Source organism: Rhamphochromis longiceps, linkage group LG12 (assembly GCF_057381845.1).
Source record: "Rhamphochromis longiceps isolate RC_006_pf linkage group LG12, R_longiceps_female_GT1.1, whole genome shotgun sequence".
Lineage (NCBI taxonomy): Eukaryota > Metazoa > Chordata > Actinopteri > Cichliformes > Cichlidae > Rhamphochromis > Rhamphochromis longiceps.
Window position 1 is genome coordinate 22,924,530 of NC_140568.1, and position 23,161 is coordinate 22,947,690.

At 41.0% G+C, this 23,161-nt stretch overlaps 3 protein-coding genes across 5 annotated transcripts in view; 2 read left to right on the forward strand and 1 right to left on the reverse strand.

The window, feature by feature from the left end:
• The window catches only part of hspb11 (heat shock protein, alpha-crystallin-related, b11), an 18,433-nt gene extending 13,577 nt beyond the window's left edge, over positions 1–4,856 (reverse strand). For both annotated transcript variants that reach the window (XM_085425231.1, XM_085425230.1), the window contains exons 1-2: positions 4,630–4,856; positions 2,074–2,180 (exon numbers count right to left, since the gene is read on the reverse strand). In XM_085425231.1, the coding sequence (XP_085281357.1) occupies positions 2,074–2,180; positions 4,630–4,721 (199 nt within the window). In that variant the 5' untranslated portion in view covers positions 4,722–4,856. The remainder of the gene's footprint in view (positions 1–2,073; positions 2,181–4,629) is intronic.
• smn1 (survival of motor neuron 1, telomeric) lies at positions 4,850–12,889 on the forward strand. Its single transcript, XM_085425228.1, has 8 exons — positions 4,850–5,001; positions 5,713–5,784; positions 5,865–5,984; positions 9,245–9,436; positions 9,872–10,039; positions 12,150–12,224; positions 12,393–12,500; positions 12,738–12,889. The coding sequence occupies exons 1-8, from the start codon at positions 4,954–4,956 to the stop codon at positions 12,792–12,794; spliced, it is 840 nt and encodes a 279-aa protein (XP_085281354.1). The 5' UTR covers positions 4,850–4,953; the 3' UTR covers positions 12,795–12,889.
• A 4,312-nt stretch (positions 12,890–17,201) lies between these two features.
• The window catches only part of rtkna (rhotekin a), a 53,687-nt gene continuing 47,727 nt past the window's right edge, over positions 17,202–23,161 (forward strand). The window contains exon 1 of one of the 2 annotated variants that reach the window (XM_085425221.1): positions 17,202–17,594. In XM_085425221.1, coding sequence (XP_085281347.1) covers positions 17,484–17,594 — 111 coding nt within the window. In that variant the 5' untranslated portion in view covers positions 17,202–17,483. The remainder of the gene's footprint in view (positions 17,595–23,161) is intronic. The other variant, XM_085425222.1, reaches the window with a different exon arrangement.

Genomic DNA, 23,161 nt, shown 5'->3' on the forward strand with positions numbered 1-23,161 from the left:
CATTTTAAATATGGAACAATGTTACACCTCATCCTTGAGACGTTTCTCTTCCTTTAAATGACCCCCCAGTCATTTACTGTCCAGTGTTTGACAGATTAATCAGTTTCCTTTTTCTGAGCCACTTAATTACAGTTTTATTGACATATCGTGACAGGAACTTAAGGGGGGCTTGTTGAGGCCACGTAAAGCTCAGGAAGCCCAAGAAATTTTTCAAATAAACTGCAGAAACATCATGACTGCAAATGAGCTGCTGGAAGGTTTCATGAAGGGGTGATTATGTCTGCATGGAAGAGTCATCAGAAAGAACCCTAACCCCCAACCAATACCGCTGCCTGGTATTGAATATTAGCAGTGGAGAGATAAAACACATCACCTGAGTGTGCAGTACTGATTAAAACTTTGGGGGCTCCGAAGGAGCGGAAACAACAATGACAAGAATGGATTCATGCGTATATCGGCAAATTATAAATGGAAATATCCTGTAGTTGGCTGAAAAGAAAAGGTCAATTTCTACAATAACACCACTAAGAATTTGTTATCCCACACATTACTTTAAAAAGCATAACCTAAACCTTTGGGAAAGGTGCTCATAATTCCCTTGAAGAGCAGCTAATCTGCAATACTACGTGGCTACAAAAAGTGTTTTCAAGCCGTGCTACATAAAATCATTTTAATGCCTGTTTACTTCAGAGGGCTGCATACAATCCACACAAAATATAATCCCAATTTTAAACAAAGCTGGGATTGTGGAATGCTGTGTAAAATGTAAATAAAAGATGCATACACTGATTTGCAAATCTCATAAACCCTCATTTTTTTACAAAAGGACACAGATATTTAAACTGAGAAAAAAATAAGGTCATTTTGAATTTGATGGCAAAAATATATTTCAAAAAAAGTGGGGACGGAGCCAACAAAAGCTTGGAAAAGTAAGTGATACTAAAAAGAGACAGCTAGGGGAACATTTTGCAGCCAGTCAGGTTAACTGGCAACAGGTCAGTAACATGACTGGGTATAAAAAGAATATCTCTGTTTAAAAGATTCAGGAAATCTGAAGAAATCTCTGTGTGCAAGGGACAAATAAATACAGGCTAAAAATACATGGATACCCTTGATCTTTAGGCCCTCGGGCAGCACTGAAAAACAGGCATGATTATGCCATGGAAATCACTGCATGAGTTTAGGAACCTCTCCAGAAATCACTGTCTGTTACCACAATTCACTGTACCATCCATTCAACTTAGGTTAAAGCTCTATCACGCAAAGAAAATGCCATACATGAACACAATCCAGAAATGCCGCCGCCTTCTCTGGGCCAAGGCTCATTTAAAATTGACTGAGATAAGGTGGAAAAGTATTTGGAAAATTTTTTTGGAAGACATAAAGACTGCATAGTCCCAAGACTAGAGGACAGGGATCAACTGCTTTGTTATCAGCACTCAGCGCCTATTTAACTCACATCTTGTACATCTAGAAAGGCAACATCAGTGATCAAAAGTATATAGAGGTTTTAGAGCAACACATGCTCTTGTCTAGATGACGTCTTTTTCAGGGAAGACCGTGCATGTTTCAACAAGACAATGTTAAACTGTATACTGCACTTATTACGACAGCTTGACTTTATAATAGACAAGTCTAGGTGCTGAACTGGCCTTCCTGCAGTCCTAACTTTTCAATAGTTCAAAACACTTGGCTCATCATGAACTAAAAAAACCCAAAAAAAACAACAAAGACCCATGACTACTGAACAGCTAGAATGTCAGACAAGAAAAGTCCAGCAACTGGTCACTCAGTTTCCAGACATTTACAGACTGTTCTTAAAAGAAGAGGGGATACTACGCAGTGTAGTCACAGCCCTGACATTTTTTTTGGGACGTACTGATACGACTGAATTAAAAATGAACCATTATTTTTTCTTAAAATTCTTTAATTTTCTATGTTCTATTGTGAATAAAATATGGGTTTATAAGATTTGCAAATTATTATATTCAGTTCATCAAATTTTACACATGGACCCAACGTTTTTAGAACTGGACATGTATGTTTGACCTAAGGTGCACACAGCCTCCATACCATTGTAGCTGTCCACTGTCACAGTGCCAATGTTTGTAGGTTCAGGGAAGTGAATGATGAACTCTTGAGGAAACATCCCAGTGGACATCCAAAACGTTTTAGTGTTTCTGAGTGATAAGAAAGACAGAAAATCATGACATTTTACCATTGATGAAACCTTTTTAGATCACATTTTGATATCAACTTTTGTTGTGTAGATATACAATATTGCACAAAAAAACCTTCATATTTTGCTGCCATGTAGCCAGACTTTCTTGAAATATTAAAAATGTTAGCTAAAGCAATAGTCCTACCGCTTTTCCAGTCATTTGCACAATCATGTGACTCATTCAAGCAAAAAATAAAGCCCCTAATTCAAGACACCCAAATTTCTCTCGCGCCATCCAACAAGCAAAGCATGCACATGCACATAAGATCCAGAGCCACTTCCACAACACAAAGGACTTTCACAGTTTATGGCAGGGCATTCAGGCCGTCACACAGTGCAAGCCTGCAACAGGCACCTGTGATGGAGATGCCACACTTCCTAAGGAGCTGAACAAGTTCTACGCACGGTTTGATGCCCTGAACAACACACAAGCAAAGAAAGCCACGCCCCCCACCACCGACCAGAACATCTCTCTGCCTGCAGCCGATGTGAGGAGATCTCTCACCAAGGTCAACCCACGGAAAGCTGCTGGACCAGACAACATCCCAGGTCGCGTGCTGAGAGGCTGCGCTGATCAGCTGGCCGATGTCTTCACAGACATCTTCTACTCATCACTGAGTCAGATGATCATCCCAGCGTGCTTCAAGTCCACCACCATCATCCCGGTGCCAAAGAAATCCTCTGTAATCTGCCTGAATGACTACTGTCCCATCGCCCTGACCCCATCATTTTGAAGTGCTTCGAGAAACTTGTCGTGGTGCATGTGAAGAGCAACCTCCCCTGCTCACTGGACCCGCTGCAGTTTGCATACTGGCCAAACAGGTCGACCAAGGATGCCATTTCCACTGCACTTCACCTCTCCCACCTGGGCAAGAAAGACAACTATGTCAGAATGCTGTTCATAGACTCAGATAATTCAGCATTATTCCCCAAAAACTGTTCGACAAACTCAGCAAGTTGGGACTGAGCACCTCTCTCAGCAACTGGATACTAGATTTCCTGTCAGAGAGGCCTCAGTCCATCCGAATCGGCGACAACATCTCCAGCACAATCAGGCTGAGCACAGGAGCTCCTCAGGGCTATGTTCTCAGCCCTCTGTTGTTCACCCTCCTGACACACGACTGCACCGCCCTACACAGCTCTAACCACATCATCAAGTTCGCTGACGACACAACCGTGGTTGGACCCATCAGCAGCAACGACGAGTCAGAGTACAGAGATGCGGTTCAGTAGCTGGCGTTCTGGTGCAGTGAAAACAACCTGTCACTAAATATGGACAAAACCAAGGATATGATCGTCGACTTCAGGAAGACTCGCTCTACTCACACACCACTCAGCATCCACGGTTCCACAGTCGAGTCTGTTAACAGCACCAATTTCCTGGGAGTTCACATCTCAGACAACCTCACCTGGACCGCCAACACCACCTCCATCACCAAAAAGGCCCAGCAGCGCCTCCACTTCCTGAGACGCCTGAAGCAGGCCAACCTCCCTCCTCCCACCCTCACCATGTTCTACAGGGGCATAATAGAGAGTGTTCTGACCAGCTGCATCCCCGTGTGGTTTGGAAACTGCAAAGTCGGTGACCTCAGCCAGCTACATCGGATCGTCAACGCAGCTGCAAAGATCATTGAAACATCTCTCCCTCTGCTACAGGACATTTTTCACAAACGCTGCATCAGTAAGACCTCCTGCATCGTGCGTGACCCGTCACACCCCTCACATGGACTCTTTTCCCTCCTCCCATCCGGCAGACGCTTCGCAGCATTGGGGCCCGATCCTCCAGACTGAGAGACAGCTTTTTCCCACAAGCTATCAGACTCCTGAACTCACTACCAGCTCCCCCCACCCAATACACCCACACAAACCACTAACTGACTCTACCGGACTCCACATACCACTGCCTTTGTAAATACAGATGCTGCTCTATGGAGAATCCTACTCTCAGGAATCATGGTCATTTTAAACCACTTCAAAGTCACCTTAAATCTAAATTGTAAATTTTAGACTGTTATTAACCCTTTTACCTCAAAGTGTATATTTACTCCCCTTACCTCAGTCTCAAAGTGTATATATATTTATTCTTTTTATTCTTACTCTTTATATATTTCTTGTTGTTCTTTTGCACTGTATGGAACTAGAGCCTCGTCGTCTCGTCTCTATATACTGAACTGTATTTAGCAGAGATGACAATAAAGTTTACTTTGAATTTGAAGGGACGAACCAGTGTTATGTCAACACAACAGACAGCTTAGCAAAGAAGCAATTTTAAGTTGCATCTTCAGGCGCCGTTAAGTAGCAGCTTGTAGCAAAATCACATAATTTGTTTCCTTTTGTTTAAATGAATATATGAAAATTGACAAAGATAAAATTGCTGAGATAATCACAGCTTAAAAACTAGCACTCACCCGTCGATAATGTTTTCTGGTGGGTGATTTTCATCGCTGGATGCAACGAGGACAACTTTCGCACCTAAAGAAGTTAAAGACGACTCAATCATCGCACAGAAAAGGTTATAGTCTCCGAGGCTTTCTGGTTTTTCTATAACAGAACACAACAAATGCTTTGTTTACAGATTCTTAAGGGGGGAAAGTCGTCAATTGCCGTTACCAAGCCAACCACTGCGTCGCAAGATATAAACGTCGCAATGCTGTACGTCACAATTTCCGACGCACGCTGCTAGTTAGATGTTTAGGAGTTAGCGGCTAGCACTGGATACAGCAATTGTTCACATGGCGAACGGATGCAAGGAAGTGCTTTTTACGCGCGGAACTGGACAGGCGAGTAATAATGCAGTATTACGCGGAGGAACATGACTTATATGACGCTTCTATGCTGTCTGTACAGTTGTTTGAGGCGGTGAGCTATATAGCTAAAAGCTAAACCAACGTTGAGTTAGGCTAAGTTAAGATATGAGAAAAGTAATAAAAGAAGTCAAGCCGGAAATACACAATATACCAGATGTGCTTCAATAAACAAAACGTGGCTTTATTGGAATATACCATTGTGGATATGCGTTACAAAAATGCTTTACAAAGTAGTTTTAGGTTGAGTTGCAACAGTTCATAGGAGACAACGGTGTACTGTACAATAAGCCTAAAATCCTTTGCATCCTGCCTCTGTTTTTGCATGCACTGCTTGTAAGATGCTTCATTATAATTGTGGATTTAAGACAGATTTAAAAATAATAATAATAATTTAGCAACATTTAATGTGTTCGTCTTTTTGTATGCTGTTTATCCTGTTTTCTACGAAAGAAATTGATTAATTATTCATCATAAATTGTTTAAAGTCTTTCTGCTCTTCAGCACACCGTCTTTTACTATTTAGTGAATTATTTTGACACATCAAATAAATATTGGCTGTAAATGTCATCTGGTTTGCAGGTATTATTTATTTTAAATCACGTAATGTTTAGCCATTATTTATTTATACCCATTAAAAACACATGTTTGTATTGTAAAGACTCCAAATTTGTTGTTCTCTTCCAGAGTGATGATTCAGACATCTGGGATGACACCGCACTGATAAAGGCTTATGACAAGGCAGTTGCATCTTTCAAGGTAACTTGGGATTATTGCAGTATGTGTGAATGTTAAATGTTGTTTGCTATTTTAAAGTCTCTTCTTGATTTGCGTGTTAGACTGCCCTTAAGGGTGAAGATGAGCCACAAATCTCAAAGAAAAACCAACCAGGAAAGAAACGCAAGAACAACAAGAAGAACCAGAGTAGGAAAAGAAACAATGCAGCACCAGAAAAAGAGGTGAGGAACTGGAACTAAAGCTACAGATACATTTGAAGGGGAAAAGGTTTAGAGTTAAATATTTACACATGATTTACAAAGTTGTCAGAGGTATCAAACTGGAGAGTACATTTTAACATAAGTCAGTTTAGATTCTGTGTTTCAAATCAGTGGTCGAAATGTGTCTTTCATTTACAGTTTCTACAGTTATGGTTAGAAGTTTAACTACACTTATCACAAGCATGATTGTCATCATAATTTTAAGGATTTTAATGATTTCTTTGAACTGTTCTTTTTACTTTGTGGAGTGATTGCACAGCATACAGTGGGGCAAAAAAGTATTTAGTCAGCCACCGATTGTGCAAGTTCCCCCACTTAAAATGATGACAGAGGTCAGTAATTTGCACCAGAGGTACACTTCAACTGTGAGAGACAGAATGTGAAAAAAAAATCCATGAATCCACATGGTAGGATTTGTAAAGAATTTATTCGTAAATCAGGGTGGAAAATAAGTATTTGGTCACCTCGAACAAGGAAAATCTCTGGCTCTCACAGACCTGTAACGTCTTCTGTAAGAAGCTTTTCTGTCCCCCACTCGTTACCTGTATGAATGGCACCTGTTTGAACTCATCATCTGTATAAAAGACACCTGTCCACAGCCTCAAACAGTCAGACTCCAAACGCTGCCATGGCCAAGACCAAAGAGCTTTCGAAGGACACCAGGAAAAGTATTGTAGACCTGCACCAGACTGGGAAGAGTGAATCTACAATAGGCAAGCAGCTTGGTGTGAAAAAATCAACTGTGGGAGCAATCATCAGAAAATGGAAGACATACAAGACCACTGATAATCTCCCTCGATCTGGGGCTCCACGCAAGATCTCATCCCGTGGGGTCAAAATGATCATGAGAACGGTGAGCAAAGATCCCAGAACCACACGGGGGGACCTGGTGAATGACCTGCAGAGAGCTGGGACCAAAGTAACAAAGGTCACCATCAGTAACACACTACAACGGCAGGGAATCAAATCCCGCAGTGCCAGACGTGTTCCGCTGCTGAAGCCAGTGCATGTCCAGGCCCGTCTGAAGTTTGCCAGAGAGCACATGGATGATACAGCAGAGGATTGGGAGAATGTCATGTGGTCAGATGAAACCAAAGTAGAACTTTTTGGTATAAACTCAACTCGTCGTGTTTGGAGGAAGAAGAATACTGAGTTGCATCCCAAGAACACCATACCTACTGTGAAGCATGGGGGTGGAAACATCATGCTATGGGGCTGTTTTTCTGCCAAGGGGACAGGACGACTGATCCGTGTTAAGGACAGAATGAATGGGGCCATGTATCGTGAGATTTTGAGCCAAAACCTCCTTCCATCAGTGAGAACTTTGAAGACGAAACGAGGCTGGGTCTTCCAACATGACAATGATCCAAAACACACCGCCCGGGCAACAAAGGAGTGGCTCCGTAAGAAGCATTTGAAAGTCCTGGAGTGGCCTAGCCAGTCTCCAGACCTCAACCCCATAGAAAATCTGTGGCGGGAGTTGAAAGTCCGTGTTGCTCGGCGACAGCCCCAAAACATCACTGCTCTCGAGAAGATCTGCATGGAGGAATGGGCCAAAATACCAGCTACTGTGTGTGCAAACCTGGTAAAGACCTATAGTAAACGTTTGACCTCTGTTATTGCCAACAAAGGTTATGTTACAAAGTATTGAGTTGTATTTTTGTTATTGACCAAATACTTATTTTCCACCCTGATTTACCAATAAATTCTTTACAAATCCTACCATGTGAATTCATGGATTTTTTTTTTTTCACATTCTGTCTCTCACAGTTGAAGTGTACCTCTGGTGCAAATTACTGACCTCTGTCATCATTTTAAGTGGGGGAACTTGCACAATCGGTGGCTGACTAAATACTTTTTTGCCCCACTGTACATCCTAAATGGGTTTTAAAATCAAGAATGTGGTGGACAACTCATTTTTGGGAGGTGGATTTTCTCTAATCCACACAGAGTGAAAAGTATAAATGCAGGCTTAAATATATACATACGTTCACTTAAATATTTTAGTAAGTGGTGCTGAAGGTTCAACAATGACTTAGAACTTGGCAAGGCCTATTAACTTGTCATTAGTGATCATGATTGACTAAAACAAATAGTTTCTCTGCCATCATAAATAGGATTTGCATGGCAGCAGTTATTGGATTGACCGGTGCTTGTTACAATAGGAAACTCCAGGCTATTCTATGAAGGTCTAAGAAGGAGATTCGTACATTTATACGAGTTGGGATGGTTTCGGAGCTGTCCCTAAACAACTTCAGATTTTAAGATAATCAGTTTAAACAATTGTAAGCAAGTAACAGTTACTTGGACACGTGACCTCTCATCCAAGGTCTCAAAGAAGACCCAATCTGTCACATTCTCAGATTAGATGAAATGTGTTAGGATGTCCAGGAACAACCCAGGAACTGCTGAGGCTCAAGTCTGCCATGAACTGGAAACTGCTGCAACATCAGTGTCACTGTACACAGTGAAGCAAGTTTTGCATCACTGTGACGTGGAAGGGTGCCAACCAAGAAAGAAGCACCTTCACCAAAAGATCTTCAAGCCTGCCTGAAATTTGCAGCAGCCCACATGGACAAGCCAAATGTCTTGTGTAGAAAAGCTTTATGATCAAACAAGACAAAGGTTGAGCTATTTGTCCACAATGACAAGAGGTCTGTTTGGAGCAGTAAAGTTTAAAAAAACTGGGAAAACTGGGTGTTCCAAAAGGACATTGATCCCAAACACACATCAAAACTGGATTTAGAATGGATAAAGCAGGCTAACATTAAGCTTTTGGAATTACCTTCCCAAAGCCCGACCGCACCCCCGTTGAAATTTGTGGACTTTGCTTAAAACCTGGGTTTGTGCAGGAAGCCAACAAATTTAAATGAACTCTAGTAGTTCTGCTGAGAAGAATGATCAAATATTTAACCAGAAATACACCAGAAGCTTGTTGATGGTTACCAAAAGCCATCTGGTGGAGATGCGACTTGCTCAGGGACATTTAACGCGTTATTCGGAGTATATGTATATTTGCCTTATGTATACTTTTGATCCCATAGAAATTTAATTTAAACTTGTGCACCTCTTCTGCACCATGTTACCATGACATTCATGCCCATGATGAGTATTTTTTTTCTGACCACAACTGTATCCTGTTGGTAATTCAGAGACATTCAAAAACAGTGTTTACACATGTTTACACTTTCACTTTAATTACAGTTTATGTTGTGTCACAGTGGCAGGTTGGGAATTCATGCAGTGCTTACTGGTCCGAGGATGGCCAGCTCTATGCAGCCACGATCGCCTCCATAGACAAGAAGAGAGGCACTTGTATAGTTGTTTATACAGGCTATGGCAACGAGGAGGAGCAGAATCTTGAAGACCTGCTGTCAGAGTTTTCGGAGGGTGATGAGGAATCAAATACCAAGGTAAACTAGTGCAAATAAATGCATTCACATAACAGCAGCACAATACAAATAACAATTCAGTTATTAGAAAATGGTAGTATTGTTCCCTGACACAATTTGCACATAGTTTTTACCTTCATTATTCACATCATTGCACATCATGAATGTTAAAATAGCAAAACTAATATTGTGACCAAATCAGGCTTAAATATTTTTTTACCATTTTATCAAATGGTGAGTCATGGAAATCACTGCCGATTAACAGATTGCTTTCTTAGTCTATTAAAACTTAGGACTAAGGATGGATAGATGGGTTAGCGCTTTCTGTTTTTGTCTGGATCATTTCTTACTGCTTCCCAAACAAATTCAGATATGTTTATGGATTTCTCTGTATTTGTTCCCAGTGGTGTGAAATTGGGGAGAAAGATCAAAGCAGTATGTCTTTGCTATCCATAGGTGCATGAAGCAGAATCTTCAACGGAGGAGAGTGACAGGTCAGCTACTCCAAACCAGCACAAACAGTCACCTAATAAGGGCCACAAGTCCAAGACCCACAAAGAATCACCTCCTATGTGGGCTCCTGGATTTCCTCCAATACCACCTCCCATGCATGCTTTCAGACAGGTAAGAAGAAAGGCTCTTTAGGGAGCTGATTCATTATTAGTCTGCCAACAAAATTACTTTCATGCTTATTTTTGTTTTTAAATTGTGATTAAATCATTTTCAGGTATTAATTAAATTCCCGATAGGCGGTTGAATGTTTGTTGTATTCAGAAAGAGGAAACGTGAGCAAAGTGTTTATAATCTGAACACTAAAGATAGAATATGAACATTTATTGCAGGACTGGATTGTAATAGGCCCAATTTCTTTACGTGGACCCAACTGTAAAGAGTAGAAAAGAAATAGTGTGTTTTAAAAAATATTGTACATTATCTTAAGCCTTCTTTGAGCCTCTACATGCTGACTGTTCAGTTTAAAAGCATACATACACTTATTATGGACATGAATTTGTGGCTTTTAGTGCTTTCCAGGAAATGTGGGGACTAATGCTTGTAATAATGATGGATATTAAAAACAAAAAAGTTTTAACTAATCTTTGACTTGAAATCAAAAAGCATCAGAGTTATAAATACAAATCATCAACAAATTTGCTTAAATGTTCTTTTTTGTTTGTTTGTTTGCACCATGATATACATATTTTACCTCTTTTCTTGACAAAAGTTAAAATCTTAAATTTATGGTCTTCTGGCACAGCTCTTACTAAGCATATTTCACTTTTTTATATGGTTGTATTCAGCTATTGAATTTTATTTCAAATGCCTTATTTTTACACTGAGCTTTGTGTTTTATCCAACTTTAATGAGTGTTTGATCATCGTCCTGCAAAACGACACAACTGTTTCCAGGTTTCAAACATCTATCTGATGTTTTGAGCTTATGATGAAGAATTCTGGAAAGTCCTTCTCATTCATTAACTTATATTCAGAGGTGCACATAAGTGGTCCGCAGGTGCGCATTCACTGTCAAAATAAAAAAACGCGCACCAGATAAGAAGTTGCAACGCGCGTTTGCATACGTATAAAAAGGCACTGTTTTTGTCCGCTAGAGTGGGATTTTCACAGCATATTCTGCACCACATCTCTGTGCATTCATCGTTTGTTTGAAGCCAGCTCACCTCCTCACCACTTTTCCGGGAATATGCGCTGCTTTTGCGGTTCGGACTCCTTCTGACATTTCTTTGGAGGTGGAGGAACACCAAAGTAATTGCTTAAAGGAGCTTGCTTCTTCGACATCTTTAAGAGTTCTAAACAAATGTCTGTCCTCCTCCAGAAAATCCTATGTACGCAAACGCGTTGCAACTTCTTATCTTGTGCGTGTCTGTTATTTTGACAGCGAATGCGCACCTGCGGACCACCTATGTGCACCCGTGCTTATATTAATTTAACTGGCAGTAGATCAGCCTCTCAGTATGATGCTGCCACCACCATGCGTAACAATCATGATGAGGTTTAAGTGTCTCAGCTTTTTTTTTTTTTTTTTTTTAATTCTCATGTGGGAAGCAACAAACTTTATTTGAGCTCGAAAGTTTTGATTTTGGACACCAGCCACTTGGTCCAAAACCTCACTAACTTTGGACTGTGACAATGTTGTTTAAGCAGCTTCTGTTTCATGACAAGCCTGCACTTTGTGATTATCTTTGAATTTGCATTGGTGTAGAAATGCTTACAGTAATCATGCCTGTCTTGTCCGATGTTTCGTTGGTATTGATCAATCCAGTTAGTGTTGTCGAACTAACCTTCCTTGGCACAGAAAAGTTACCACTTAGGCAGACACTAACCAAAGCTAAAAGGCCATGCACCTTGCCCTTTTTTTCTAGACCTCTTGCATTAACAGTTGGAGTGGATTTGTTTTTTAATAATCCCTACCACCACCACATCACCTCTATCAGGCTGGTCTCAGCTCCCCAGGCTTAACAATGTGCAATCATTTTGCCTCACAGAGCAATTCAAAGATATCAATAAAAGCCTAATATTTCCATGATATTTATGTCCATGTTGAGAAGAAGTTATTTTGAGTAAAAGAATTGGAAGGCATCAGACTGCGCTTACTTCAGTTTAGATAAGTTTCCCTAATGAAAATAGTTTCAAGCCTCTCTCGTTATCTTGGGTACTTTATGTGGTAATGATATTACAAGCTGTTGATTTCCATCTTTGTGTCTTTTGTCTTGCACCAGGGGAGCAGCAAGCGATCTGGTAGTCATGGGCCTGTACCTCCTCCATGGCCTCCCATGATGCCTTTTGGTCCACCGGTGAGTTGGGATCAATTTTTACCCTTAGCAAAGCTAAAGGAGTGTGTTTACTCTACAGCAGGTAGATACAGTTTAGGATATAACATGTTAGGGTCTAACAAATGGCAACGTTAAACACCAACAACTGCATCCTGAACATTCGCTCTGCTGTTGATGCCTCCACCTTAGATGGTTCCTCCACCTCCACCAATGAGCCCTGACATGGTGGATGATGAAGCCTTGGGCAGCATGCTCATCTCCTGGTATATGAGTGGATATCACACAGGATACTATCTGGTACGTGCACAGAGCCCTGCTGGCTTCTTGGGAGGTTATAACATGGATTTGGAGCTTGTACATACCTCACCTTTTGTTATGCTGTAAATAGTAGTCAATTGTTTATGGTAATGTTGATGCTTTTCCTTTGCCTTTTTGGTTAAGTTGCTTTATTTTTCCTTTCAGATTTTTAGGAATATGTAAAAGTCATGGATTCATAAAATGAGTAATATTTTGGGGGTTATTGTGTTTTCGTAGGGGCTGAAACAAGGGCGCAAAGAAGCTTCCAACTGGACAAAACAGCATCACAAATGAAGCCCTGCTTGTTATGTCTGTCTGTTCATATGAAGTAATGGAAGAAAGTTTTGTATTCTTTGTAAATAGATGAAATAAAGACTATGAGAACACAGCGGGTACCTGTTCTTGGATATAGTTTCAATTATGCTAGAAAAGACTGTATACATTACTTTTTTGTACAGTGCAATTGCTTAATAAGATCCACTTTATCACTTTAAAAAAAAACATTTTCTAATTGATTTTACAGAATGGCAAAAAAAACCCAAAGGATTACTGGATATTACTTGTGTGTATGCGATGAACTCAGTAGCATATGGTTGTAATGGCAAATATTGTCCAGTAGAAGTCAGACTGGTGTAATGTATTTATAGGAAAATGTGGCATGAATACATCATCAGCTGTTTTTTAAGTCCTGTTCAAAACAACGGCCGCACAAAGGAACATTTTATGCCACCATTAGTTTGTATACTGTACACTTGCCATCCTTAGAATTCGATTCCAACCCAGACTTCAGTCCTGTGTTTAGTCCCTCTGGTGATTTCCACACTGTTAATTCAGAGAGTCTTTCCAATATGTTCCTTGGATACGAGCTCCCCATTTTCCCTGAGGTATTCCCTCATCTGCTGCCCGATATAGAATCACATCCATCATAATCTTTTTCAGCTCGCATCACGTAGACGCATATTTCAGGCTGATAGAAGGCACAGTTTCAGCTACAGACAGTATTACAGTGAACTAGTCGTGCAGATAAAGATTGATTAGAGAAAAGTACTGAGACATTAGGACCACAGACAGATACAGACAAATGGAGGGAAAAACCTGTGGAGGCGTCACGGTGTGGATAAATATATATTAACATGCTACAGCCTTAACAATCACCCAATTAACGCCTTTGGAATATTTTGGACCTGTGGGCACTCTCCAACACAATCAACATCAAATGAGGGAATATTTAATAAAAGGCTTATGTTTCGAGGACTGAAGCAGTTCTAATGCAATTTCTCTGCCAATTTTTCTTTTTAATGTCTTTTGTACTTGACAAATTCTTTGGGAGATATTTCCAGTAGGAACACCTAGATTTCAAAACTCCATTTTGCCACAAATTAGGCATATTACTTTCTTGGCTCTAATATTTTGTATAATGACAACTCAGGGTCTGCTTGTGACTTTCTTTCCGATGTCCTGAAAACTATGCTGGAATGTTTGAGGTTTAATAGTGTAGGAACAGAGGAGGAAATGGGACGATGGTTGCAGATACTTTGTTCATTTTTATATTTAGAATATAGAAAACCACATGCAATTACAGTGGCAACAGCCACAATCATGCTGCTGAAGCTGTGCCACATTCATTTCATGAACATATTTCCTATATTTCCTCTACTTTATGCTCATTCTTCCTGAAGTGGTGAGCAATTTGTGTGTGAGAGCGAGAGAAGGTTGAACAGAATATGGTTTTGTGATAGGTTGTAACAGCATGATTGTCTCCTGGCTTTTTTTTGTTTTGTTTTGTTGTTTTTTTTTATACCATGTGATCTTCCTCCAGCTGCTCCATAGCCATTGCTTGACAGAAGAGCAGTCTCTTTGTTTGTGTACTGGCTGTGGTCGGCATTTTATTGCCCACTGTGACTGCCAGTGTTTACTGCTGTATTTGATTCTTACTGCAGCAGTCTTTTTGTTTTCTTTTTCTTTCTTTTTTTGCTGTTTTGTGTGCATGTGCGGGGGCAAAAGAGAGAGAACAGGAGAAGAAAGAGGGACGGTAACAGGAGAAAATGTAGTTTGTGGGATTTACAAATAGAATATGCACTATAAATGAGGGGTGATAAACCAGACATATCTTTTCCCCACAGATGGGTCTAAAATCTGCCACGGCGAGGCTTGCACATAAGCCCATTGCTTGCCTGACTCTGCAGCAAACTGAGCTGCCCAAAGGGCTCAGTGGAGCCCAGTGAGGAGTTGAAAGGGGGTCAGACCTTGCTTGGGAAAGCACCGCTCCCCTCTGTGACTGTCTACCCCCTACTGACCAGAACTACATGAAGCATGTAAACATAATCTGCATTTCACATAGATCCTTCTAGGAAACAGACAGACATCCAAGTGAGATCACATTGCTGCATGAGTTACAGTGCCTTTAGCTATTTACCCAAGCTCCCAACATCAACAAACAACCTGCTTTTAGATAAGAGACTTTGGGGGATTTTTAGAGAAACGGGAGCTGTGCTAACCCCTTTTCCTTTTTCCACAAAGATAGAGCGCCAAACATTCACTGCAGTCAACATTACATCTTGAAAATAGTGGCACAAACACAATTAACACCAAACGCAACAAAATGTTTGTTGACACAGTTAAATATAAATTTGCACTATTAAGCAGAACTGGTAAAACTCAGCTCTGTGTTAAATCACAGATTTAAAGTGTCGGTGAGGGCTGCGTACCAACCTGAGTAAAGTGGCTGCGACAGAGAATTTGAAAAGCAGTGCTATTTACATATTTACATACAAAGAAGTGCCAGCAAACAATCACAAAATTAATATTTAAATATTGGCAGACAGACAGCTGTTTATGATTCAGACAGAAGTCAACAAAACAAATAATAATTTTAAAAAACAGCAATATATGATACCAAGGTAATTACATATTATGTATGAAAGCAGTTAAAATAAATAATAAGATCATTACAGCCAGCATTGACTCACACTGATCCCTGTCTAAGACTTTATTTTGCTGAACTGATTTCCAGCCTAGGCTTTTTAACTTTTGTGTGTCTTTTTTGCATAAAGGAGTATTTGAAATATGGGATTGCAGTAAATGGATGGATAACTGACAAAGCCCAGACTTCTCTTTTGCCTTGAATAGTTGAAATATCACAAGTGAATTGCTCAATTTATCAAAGAAAGCAGATCTAGAAAAGGGTTTTTTGAATTTGAAGCATTCAGACAAGACGTGCAAAGTATCAGACATTTGTGCTGATGACCTGCAACAAAGGCAACCGGTTCATACAGTAACTTCAAGGGATGCGTATCTGATTTATTTTCTTATTTTCTTATGCTTTTGAACTGGATGAAGGCCAGCTCTGTTCTAGGATGCCCTCTGGACCCAGTGGAGGTGGTGAGTGACAGGAGAATGGCGGCTAAGCTGTCATCCCTGTTGGACAACGTCTCCCACCCCATGCAGCAGACTGTGACAGCACTGAGCAGCTCCTTCAGTGGGAGACTGCGGCACCCACGGTGTGGGACGGAGAGATTTCGCAGGTCTTTCCTCCCCACTGCTGTCAGACTCCACAACAAAGACTTTAACTGAACAAACACACACATCCACACATGTGCAATAACACTAAGTGCAATAATCTTTTCTGGCATCGTTGTATTTTTACTCAGTTGTATATAGCATTCGTATTCTATTTTTATCTTATTGTATATTTTTATTCTATTTTATTCTACTGTATATAGTATATTATTTTATTCTATTCTGTACAGCTGTGTACTGTATTTATTCTTATTGTATTCTAATTTTTGCCTCATAACTTTTGCACTGTCCACTTCCTGCTGTGACAAAACAAATTTCCCACGTGTGGGACTAATAAAGGTTATCTTATCTTATCTGTCTCTTTTCGTGGACGTGACCTCGGTGTCAACGAGAAAGAGCCTCGATTACCTTCTGACCCAGAAGCTCCAGCACAGTCACAAATTCTGATTCACGTTCTTGCTGGGTCGTCATGCTCTGTTGCAGATGCTCATAAATAAAACGTCTTACCATGAAAGTAAAGTCCATACCCCTATCTTTACAGCCCCGTAAAGTGGCTACATTATTGATATTAGGGAAAAGAGAATTCCAGAGGAGCACATAATGACTGTTATAAACATTATGTTTAAAAAGATCCTTATAGCCTCCTTTTATGAGTGGCTACGAAAGCCTTCAGCTGGCAGCTAAAGCTGCCGATAAAACCGATTTTCATTGTCATCCCAGTGATGTGAACACGAGCAATTAATACAACTGAGAAACTTTCGCTTATTAAAATATATATGGAAATGGGATTAAGAATAGCAGTGTGTTACACTTTGACAATAATGCCTAGGAAACACTGGAAAAGCAGACAAGGCTCTCAAAATAAAGGCTAATTGGACTTTTTTCCCTTCTTATTTATTTATTTGCTTATATGTAATTTATTTCATGGTGCATACTACACCTTAATGCTTAAATAGTTTGTGTTGTGAAAGAGTTTCCAAGTAATCGCTTCAGTGAAAAAGAAAAAAGAAAGGAAAAAGAAAAAAAGTGGGCCTGCAACAGGGTTTTCGAAGTGCAATAGTGAGTCTCTGCCATTCATCACCAGTAGAGGTCTCTGGATGCAGAGCAGGGCAAAGTTAGGTCTCAGTCAGCTGTACCACATGGGGTGTCACTGTGTCACTGCTGGACGCACTCGGGACAGTGCTGTGAAAACTGGGAAACTGCTGACAAGGAAGGCCCTTCAATCGCTCTTTTCCTGCCAGAAGACCTGCTTCAGCCTCTCACATCAGAAGGAGCGCCGGTGTTTTGGGGTGGTTGCTTAAATTTTTGTGGGCTTTTTTGTTTTTTATGCCAACCTGGTTCTTGTGCGCTTTGGTTGTTCGGCAGTTTTCGAAGCGGCTTCTTACGCTTTGCGCTCCATTCAAGTTGAACTAAAACGCTCCACACGGGGCTTGCCCTGACTGAAGTTGCCAGAAAGCAGAAACGATGTTTTGCCGAAATCAAACAGCGAGAGCCACCGTTGCTCGCGGCTCTGCCCTTGAAATGGAGATACGGCGGGGGAAGTTCAGAAAGAGCGTTTTCCTGGACACATCCCAGGTAGACTCTGATTCTCCGATTCTCTTATCGCAGCCGTCTCAAACACACATACACACAGAGAGAGAGAAGAGAAATGCTCTGTTTACAACTTCGACTGATCTCACTCCCTCTACAAACCAAAATATCTGGTAGACTTTTAATCTTGCTCCGAATGCGAGAGTGTAGCCTGCTTTGCTCGGCACACACACAAAAAAACTTAATTAAATTGCACAGGAGAGCTGATGCTGCTGCTGCTGCGCTCACGTCTTCAAATTAAACGTCTAATTGCAGCATTTCCAAACCGCTTTACCCGACTCTAAATAAAAACTAATAATGTACCCGCAGAGACTTTAACGTGTCTCTATGGTAACTTCCTCAGCCTTGTATTGTGTAGTTTTGGTTATGATGCTTGAACCTTCAGATGCTTTTCTTTTTCTTTCATTAAATGTATTACATTATTAAATCATTACACATCTCTCTGACATTTTATCTGCAAACTTTCTCAAAGCAACTCACTTTTAATTCTTTTTAAATGTTTCACTTTTGACTGCTGGGCAATACATCCTCAACAATAAGTTGGGAACTAGGTCAAAGCTGTAGTCCTGTGTTTCCCCCCCTCAGCTGTTTGTCACTGGATTAGAACTGCAATTCTTCCTGCATGTTTTCCCTCTTCCTGCTTACAAATCGCCCATGTCAGCATCTGCTTCATATTAGCCACTGTTTGTCAGTAAAGCAGGCAGGCTTAGAAGTGACTTCCAAACTTACCTCTAATTATTTTTACTCACGATCCACTTTAATAGTGTTTGGGTGGAAGTCTTGCCTCTGTGCACCTCTCTTTGCACTCCCTTCCAGACATGCACACTTGCCTGTGAGCCCTCATTAGATTGCATGTTAATTTTAAACTGCTTTTAGTCAAAAGCACATCCTTGTTGTTTTTGGATCTGCTAAATTAAAAGTACGCTCACATATGAGATGTGTCTGCAGTTCTGGAAGCTGATGATTGGGATTTTGTTTTGCCAGACAGGAGTAAGACAAGGGGATGTGTACGTGTGAAACAGTGTGTGTGAGCAAAGAGACGGGGAGGCCCAGATGTAAGAGGATACATAAGGAATGTTAATGGTGCAATATAGCAAATGATCAAGGCAGGGTATTGATTTGCTCTCTCCTACATCCCTGAATCTCACTTGCTTTATAACCGTGTGCAGGCATAAACATTGTCAGGCAACTGTATGTTCACCTGTTGTTTATAATTCATGTCACAAGAAAACACTACTAACCCCTGGGAGGTGAGGCACACTCCATCGTATTGATCCGCAGTCAGATTTACTCAGATCCGGCGTCTGAGGAGCCTGTATATATCATATCTGGCACACAGGCCAGTTACACTCACTAGATGTGCAGCGGTGTTAATGTGGTTAAGTCTGTACAGCTTCACAGACAGGAGGGGATGATCTCATGTCTTGTCTGGTTTCTATCAGGTGGTGCGAGCTGAAGATCAGACATTAAATAAAAAAAGGAGCTTACAAATTGCATAAACAAACATTCTCAAAGGCACTGTTATAAGAGAGATGAGGAAATAGCACAGTCTTTTTAGTGTGCAGAGCAGGAGTTATTAACCTTATTACATAGTAATCATTAATTTGGCCAGTGGGCTTTAGTGAAGGTTAGTGTTTACCTATTTTTGTACTGTTTTGTCTATTCTTTTGGGAAATTAAACCAAAAACAGTTGAAGTACTGATAAGAAATGACTAGCAACACCAGCCTCAAAGCTAGCTTCATAAATATTCCACCTCTAATTCTCATTACTTCCCCCCGGTCTCTGTATTAGTTATTTATCAGGGTAAAGACTTCCTTTCTTTTCACAACGACAACAATGATCACTTCCTTAACTCTGTAATCTGCTTTCCACTGGTTCTCATACAAGAGTAATTTGTGTCTCTGCCTTTGTTGCCAATGCTAATGATCCTCTTTCAGGAACTTGGGACCTTCCTCTGGCTCCCTGTGTTACGGGGCTCTCTCTGTGCCACCGTGGAACCAATCTGCAGCATTTCAATGAAGCGCTGTGAAAGCACCCTGTTTTCACAGTGCCAGGGAGTATCACGTTTGTGCGAATGTGCCAGCACTTGATTCTCTTATGTAAATGTGTGCGAGCGAAGGTGGCCTGTGTCGAATTTTTCTAAGTCAGTGACATGTTATCAACAAATGAAACGCACACACCATTTATCAAATCCAGGCCCTTATATTCCATCAGATATACAGGAGTGCAATTATGAATTTGCATTGCATATTTTTTATCCTTTAAATGGCGTTAAAAAAATCCAGTGGCAGACGTTGGTGATTTCCATAAATTGTTTAAGTAGTGCAATCAGTTATGCAAATAAAATATTCAAATGTTTAAAATATTGCCAGGCGCTGCTCGACATTTAGATATATTACATCCACGGCAAGCTTTTTTTATGCTGCTTGAATGTAATTCGAGTGTCTCTACATTATCGAAACATAAAGGTCCTGGCTGGCTGTCTTGCAGTGTTCTCTCTCTGCGTCTTCTGCGGCATAGAGCCGAGGCATGCTGCTGTTTTTGTATCACAAATTGACAGGGTGATATGGCCACAAGCTGGAAGAGTGAGAAAGCGAACAAGTGATTTGTACAGATGTCCACACTGCAGCCGTCTCGTCGATCCTTTGACTGCCTGCTCAGTGGGAGCGAAGAGCACATCTGCTTTTTCACTCTGATCCACAAGGCCACCAGTGTATCTGTACACAGTCTATACACACACAAAAACACAAACACACACACTGTCTCCATCCTCACCAGCTCTGTTCTTTCAGCTGAAGCCAGCCAGGCATGCGGTGGGAGATTGGGATAGTGCAGTTATTATGGAGGTGGTGGTGGAATGTCCACTATTTCATTGCTCTGCCGTCGTGCCATGTTTAATTCAAGGATGGACCACACTGGTCCACAGCGCTGTGGCTAATACCAGCTATAAAGGGCCAGGAAGTGGTTAGGTATACGCGATGGCGCGCCCATCCACCCACACTCTTTTCTCAGCCTGCAACAGTGTATGGCAAGGTCTGGGAGTGTGCCATTTCTGTTGGGAAAAAGCTTTAACAGTTTTGGGTTGTGGTTGGCTTTGGTGTCATGCTCTCCTCCACCCTGTGTAGCCACAGGCTCTCTAAAGGAAGTATCCAAAGTGAACATAGTTGTGGCTTTAGTGAAATTTTGGATACTAACTGTCTTTGCTTATCATTTGGCCATAAAAAGAACACGTTAGTCAGCTAGAGAAAGGTTTATTTGCTTTGTTTCGTTTTTACTAATTTATGACCTTTTATCAGTCGAAACTGTTGCACCTTGGTAATATTTGATCTACTTTGGAGTTACAAACCAGTATGTTTTCTCCAGATGTTTAAACGTGTGTTTTATAGTTCACAGAGGCAGCGGCCTCCAAGTGCCGCTTCTGGTCTTTCATGTGGCCTGGCAGAAGACTGTGACCTCTTTATGTAAGCATATATCTGCCTGAGAGCACACACGAAGGGAGAGAGGTCGCGTAGATGTTGTCGGGAAAAACACTTTTTGCCAACAAAGACAAAGCACCCCAAGCCGTGCATCCGCTGAGTGAAGACTCACTTTGAAGGAATGCTGAAAGTCTCACATTCAAGGCAGGCCTGTGTACCAAAACAAAAAAACAATTGGCTTATTGCGCTGCACTGTAGCCAAAAACTAAACACTGTTCTGGGGCGTGAAATGCCTGGGAAGGGACTCAGAGGCCTGAGCTTTCTGAAGACTGGATGCACTCCGCTTTCCTGAATTCTTGAATAACTGCTTGAAGACTGCCCTACATAGAGATATGTGCGCGTGTGTGTGTGTGTGTGTGCGTGCATGCGCGTGTGTGTTTCACATGTGTACCCTCAGGGCTTTCTCGCATTTTTAACACTGCAGGGGTACAGGAGAGATGCCAGGGAAAAGTTTAGCCATTGTGAAACCTCTCTTCTTAAACAAAGCTTCGCCACTGGAGCTGTCTGCTGGGAGACTTTCTGGGTTTGATGTTTTAACCAGTAAATGTTTAACTTTTCTTTTCTTTTTTTTAATGGCGACGTCATTGCGGAGGACTTTTCCCACGCAGCGTCTGTGAGCTCGCACAAATTTTAAATTGTTTAATCTCGGTTTCATCGAGCCTCGGGTAAAATTCAACCAATGGCCAGCCATTGTTCCCCGTGGTAATGGCTGGACTGTTTGCCTAATGTGTTTGGTGATAGTGAGAACAAAGCTTTATTCTTCAAATAAAGTATTAAATAGATTCTAACTTCTTTCACTGTTGAACTCAACCCACGCGCCAATTTCTATTATTTTCATGCAAGGCAAGGTTATGCTGTAGTTTATTATTTAACACAACGATCTGTTGTTTGGCATGAAAACTCACATCAACAATTCTTAATGTCTTAATAGTGATTTGAGTCTAATTTATTCATTTACTCAGTGAGTGAGCTATTCAAAGAAACAGCTGACAGTCACCTCGTAGTCTAGGTGTGTCTACAAAAGCCCTTAAGCTCTTGTATTGACAGTATAATATAAACTAAATTGCCATTGCAACACTGACTCAGTTGTTTGAATTTCATCATTGCTGTGAGTCTTTACATTTGCCAAGGGGAAAAATATTGTGTTACATATAAAACAAAATGTACAGTACACCTGTTTGTTGGGGTTTCTGTGACCCACAAACATGCACGCATCATTAGACTCAGAGATACAGAATGTCCTTGTGTGCTGGCAGCACTTTCCTCACAGCCTTATCTTATCTATAAGGCCCATTGGGTGGATAAAACTTTTAATGCTTGGGTTGCAGAGATGGTTAGTCTCATGATGGTAAAAGATAAAACTACATTTCAGGGTTATTGTGGGGACTTTTCATTTTTAGGCAATCAGTGTTAGCGCACTACTTTCTTACCCTCTATTGTGGCTTTGTTACAGTATTCTAGTTCAGTGATCTACTTCCAGCTTCTTGCTGCTGTGAATGGAAAGTTAGGCTGCCTTTGTGTAAGGACATAAGTGTTCTTGTCTTGCTGTGTGGTTAGTGTCTCTATTTGGCAGCTGGTGTCAGGGTGCAGTTTAACAGCTGAGGGTCTGCTGCTTCTTATGTTGCAAGTAAACCCCACCCAAACACTGATATGCACTTTTGCACATTAAAGGGTTTTGTTGTGAACAAGGCGACAAGACCGATAGCAGAACAGGCATGTAAAATATACATATAGGCACATAGAGGAAGTGAGTCACACTTACAGCCAGTATCTAATTCACACATGTCTGTACATTGTGAAGTCCCTGCCTACCGTACCAACAAGTATTATGAATGAAAGCTTATGTTTTAAACTTGCTGTTAATCATTCATGTGATCATTCGGTCATCCCCTGCCTCATACGCATACACAGACACACACATACAGACAGTGACTAAGCACCAGTGTCTCTCTGAGTAAGGTCCATTGCATATTCTCCTTTGTTCACCCAGCATACGCTGTCCTGTGTAAGGCTGTCACTGGCAGTGATTCGGTTAACAGACAGACAGAGAGCTAAGTATTGAAGGCTTAATCACT

Bases quoted from the DNA above. Each gene is read 5' to 3' on its own strand.
- smn1 (XM_085425228.1), top strand. From the start codon at position 4,954: ATGGCGAACGGATGCAAGGAAGTGCTTTTTACGCGCGGAACTGGACAG. The intron at 12,225-12,392 runs GTGAGTTGGGAT...CCTCCACCTTAG, and splicing joins TGATGCCTTTTGGTCCACCG to ATGGTTCCTCCACCTCCACC. The intron at 12,501-12,737 runs GTACGTGCACAG...GTGTTTTCGTAG, and splicing joins ATCACACAGGATACTATCTG to GGGCTGAAACAAGGGCGCAA.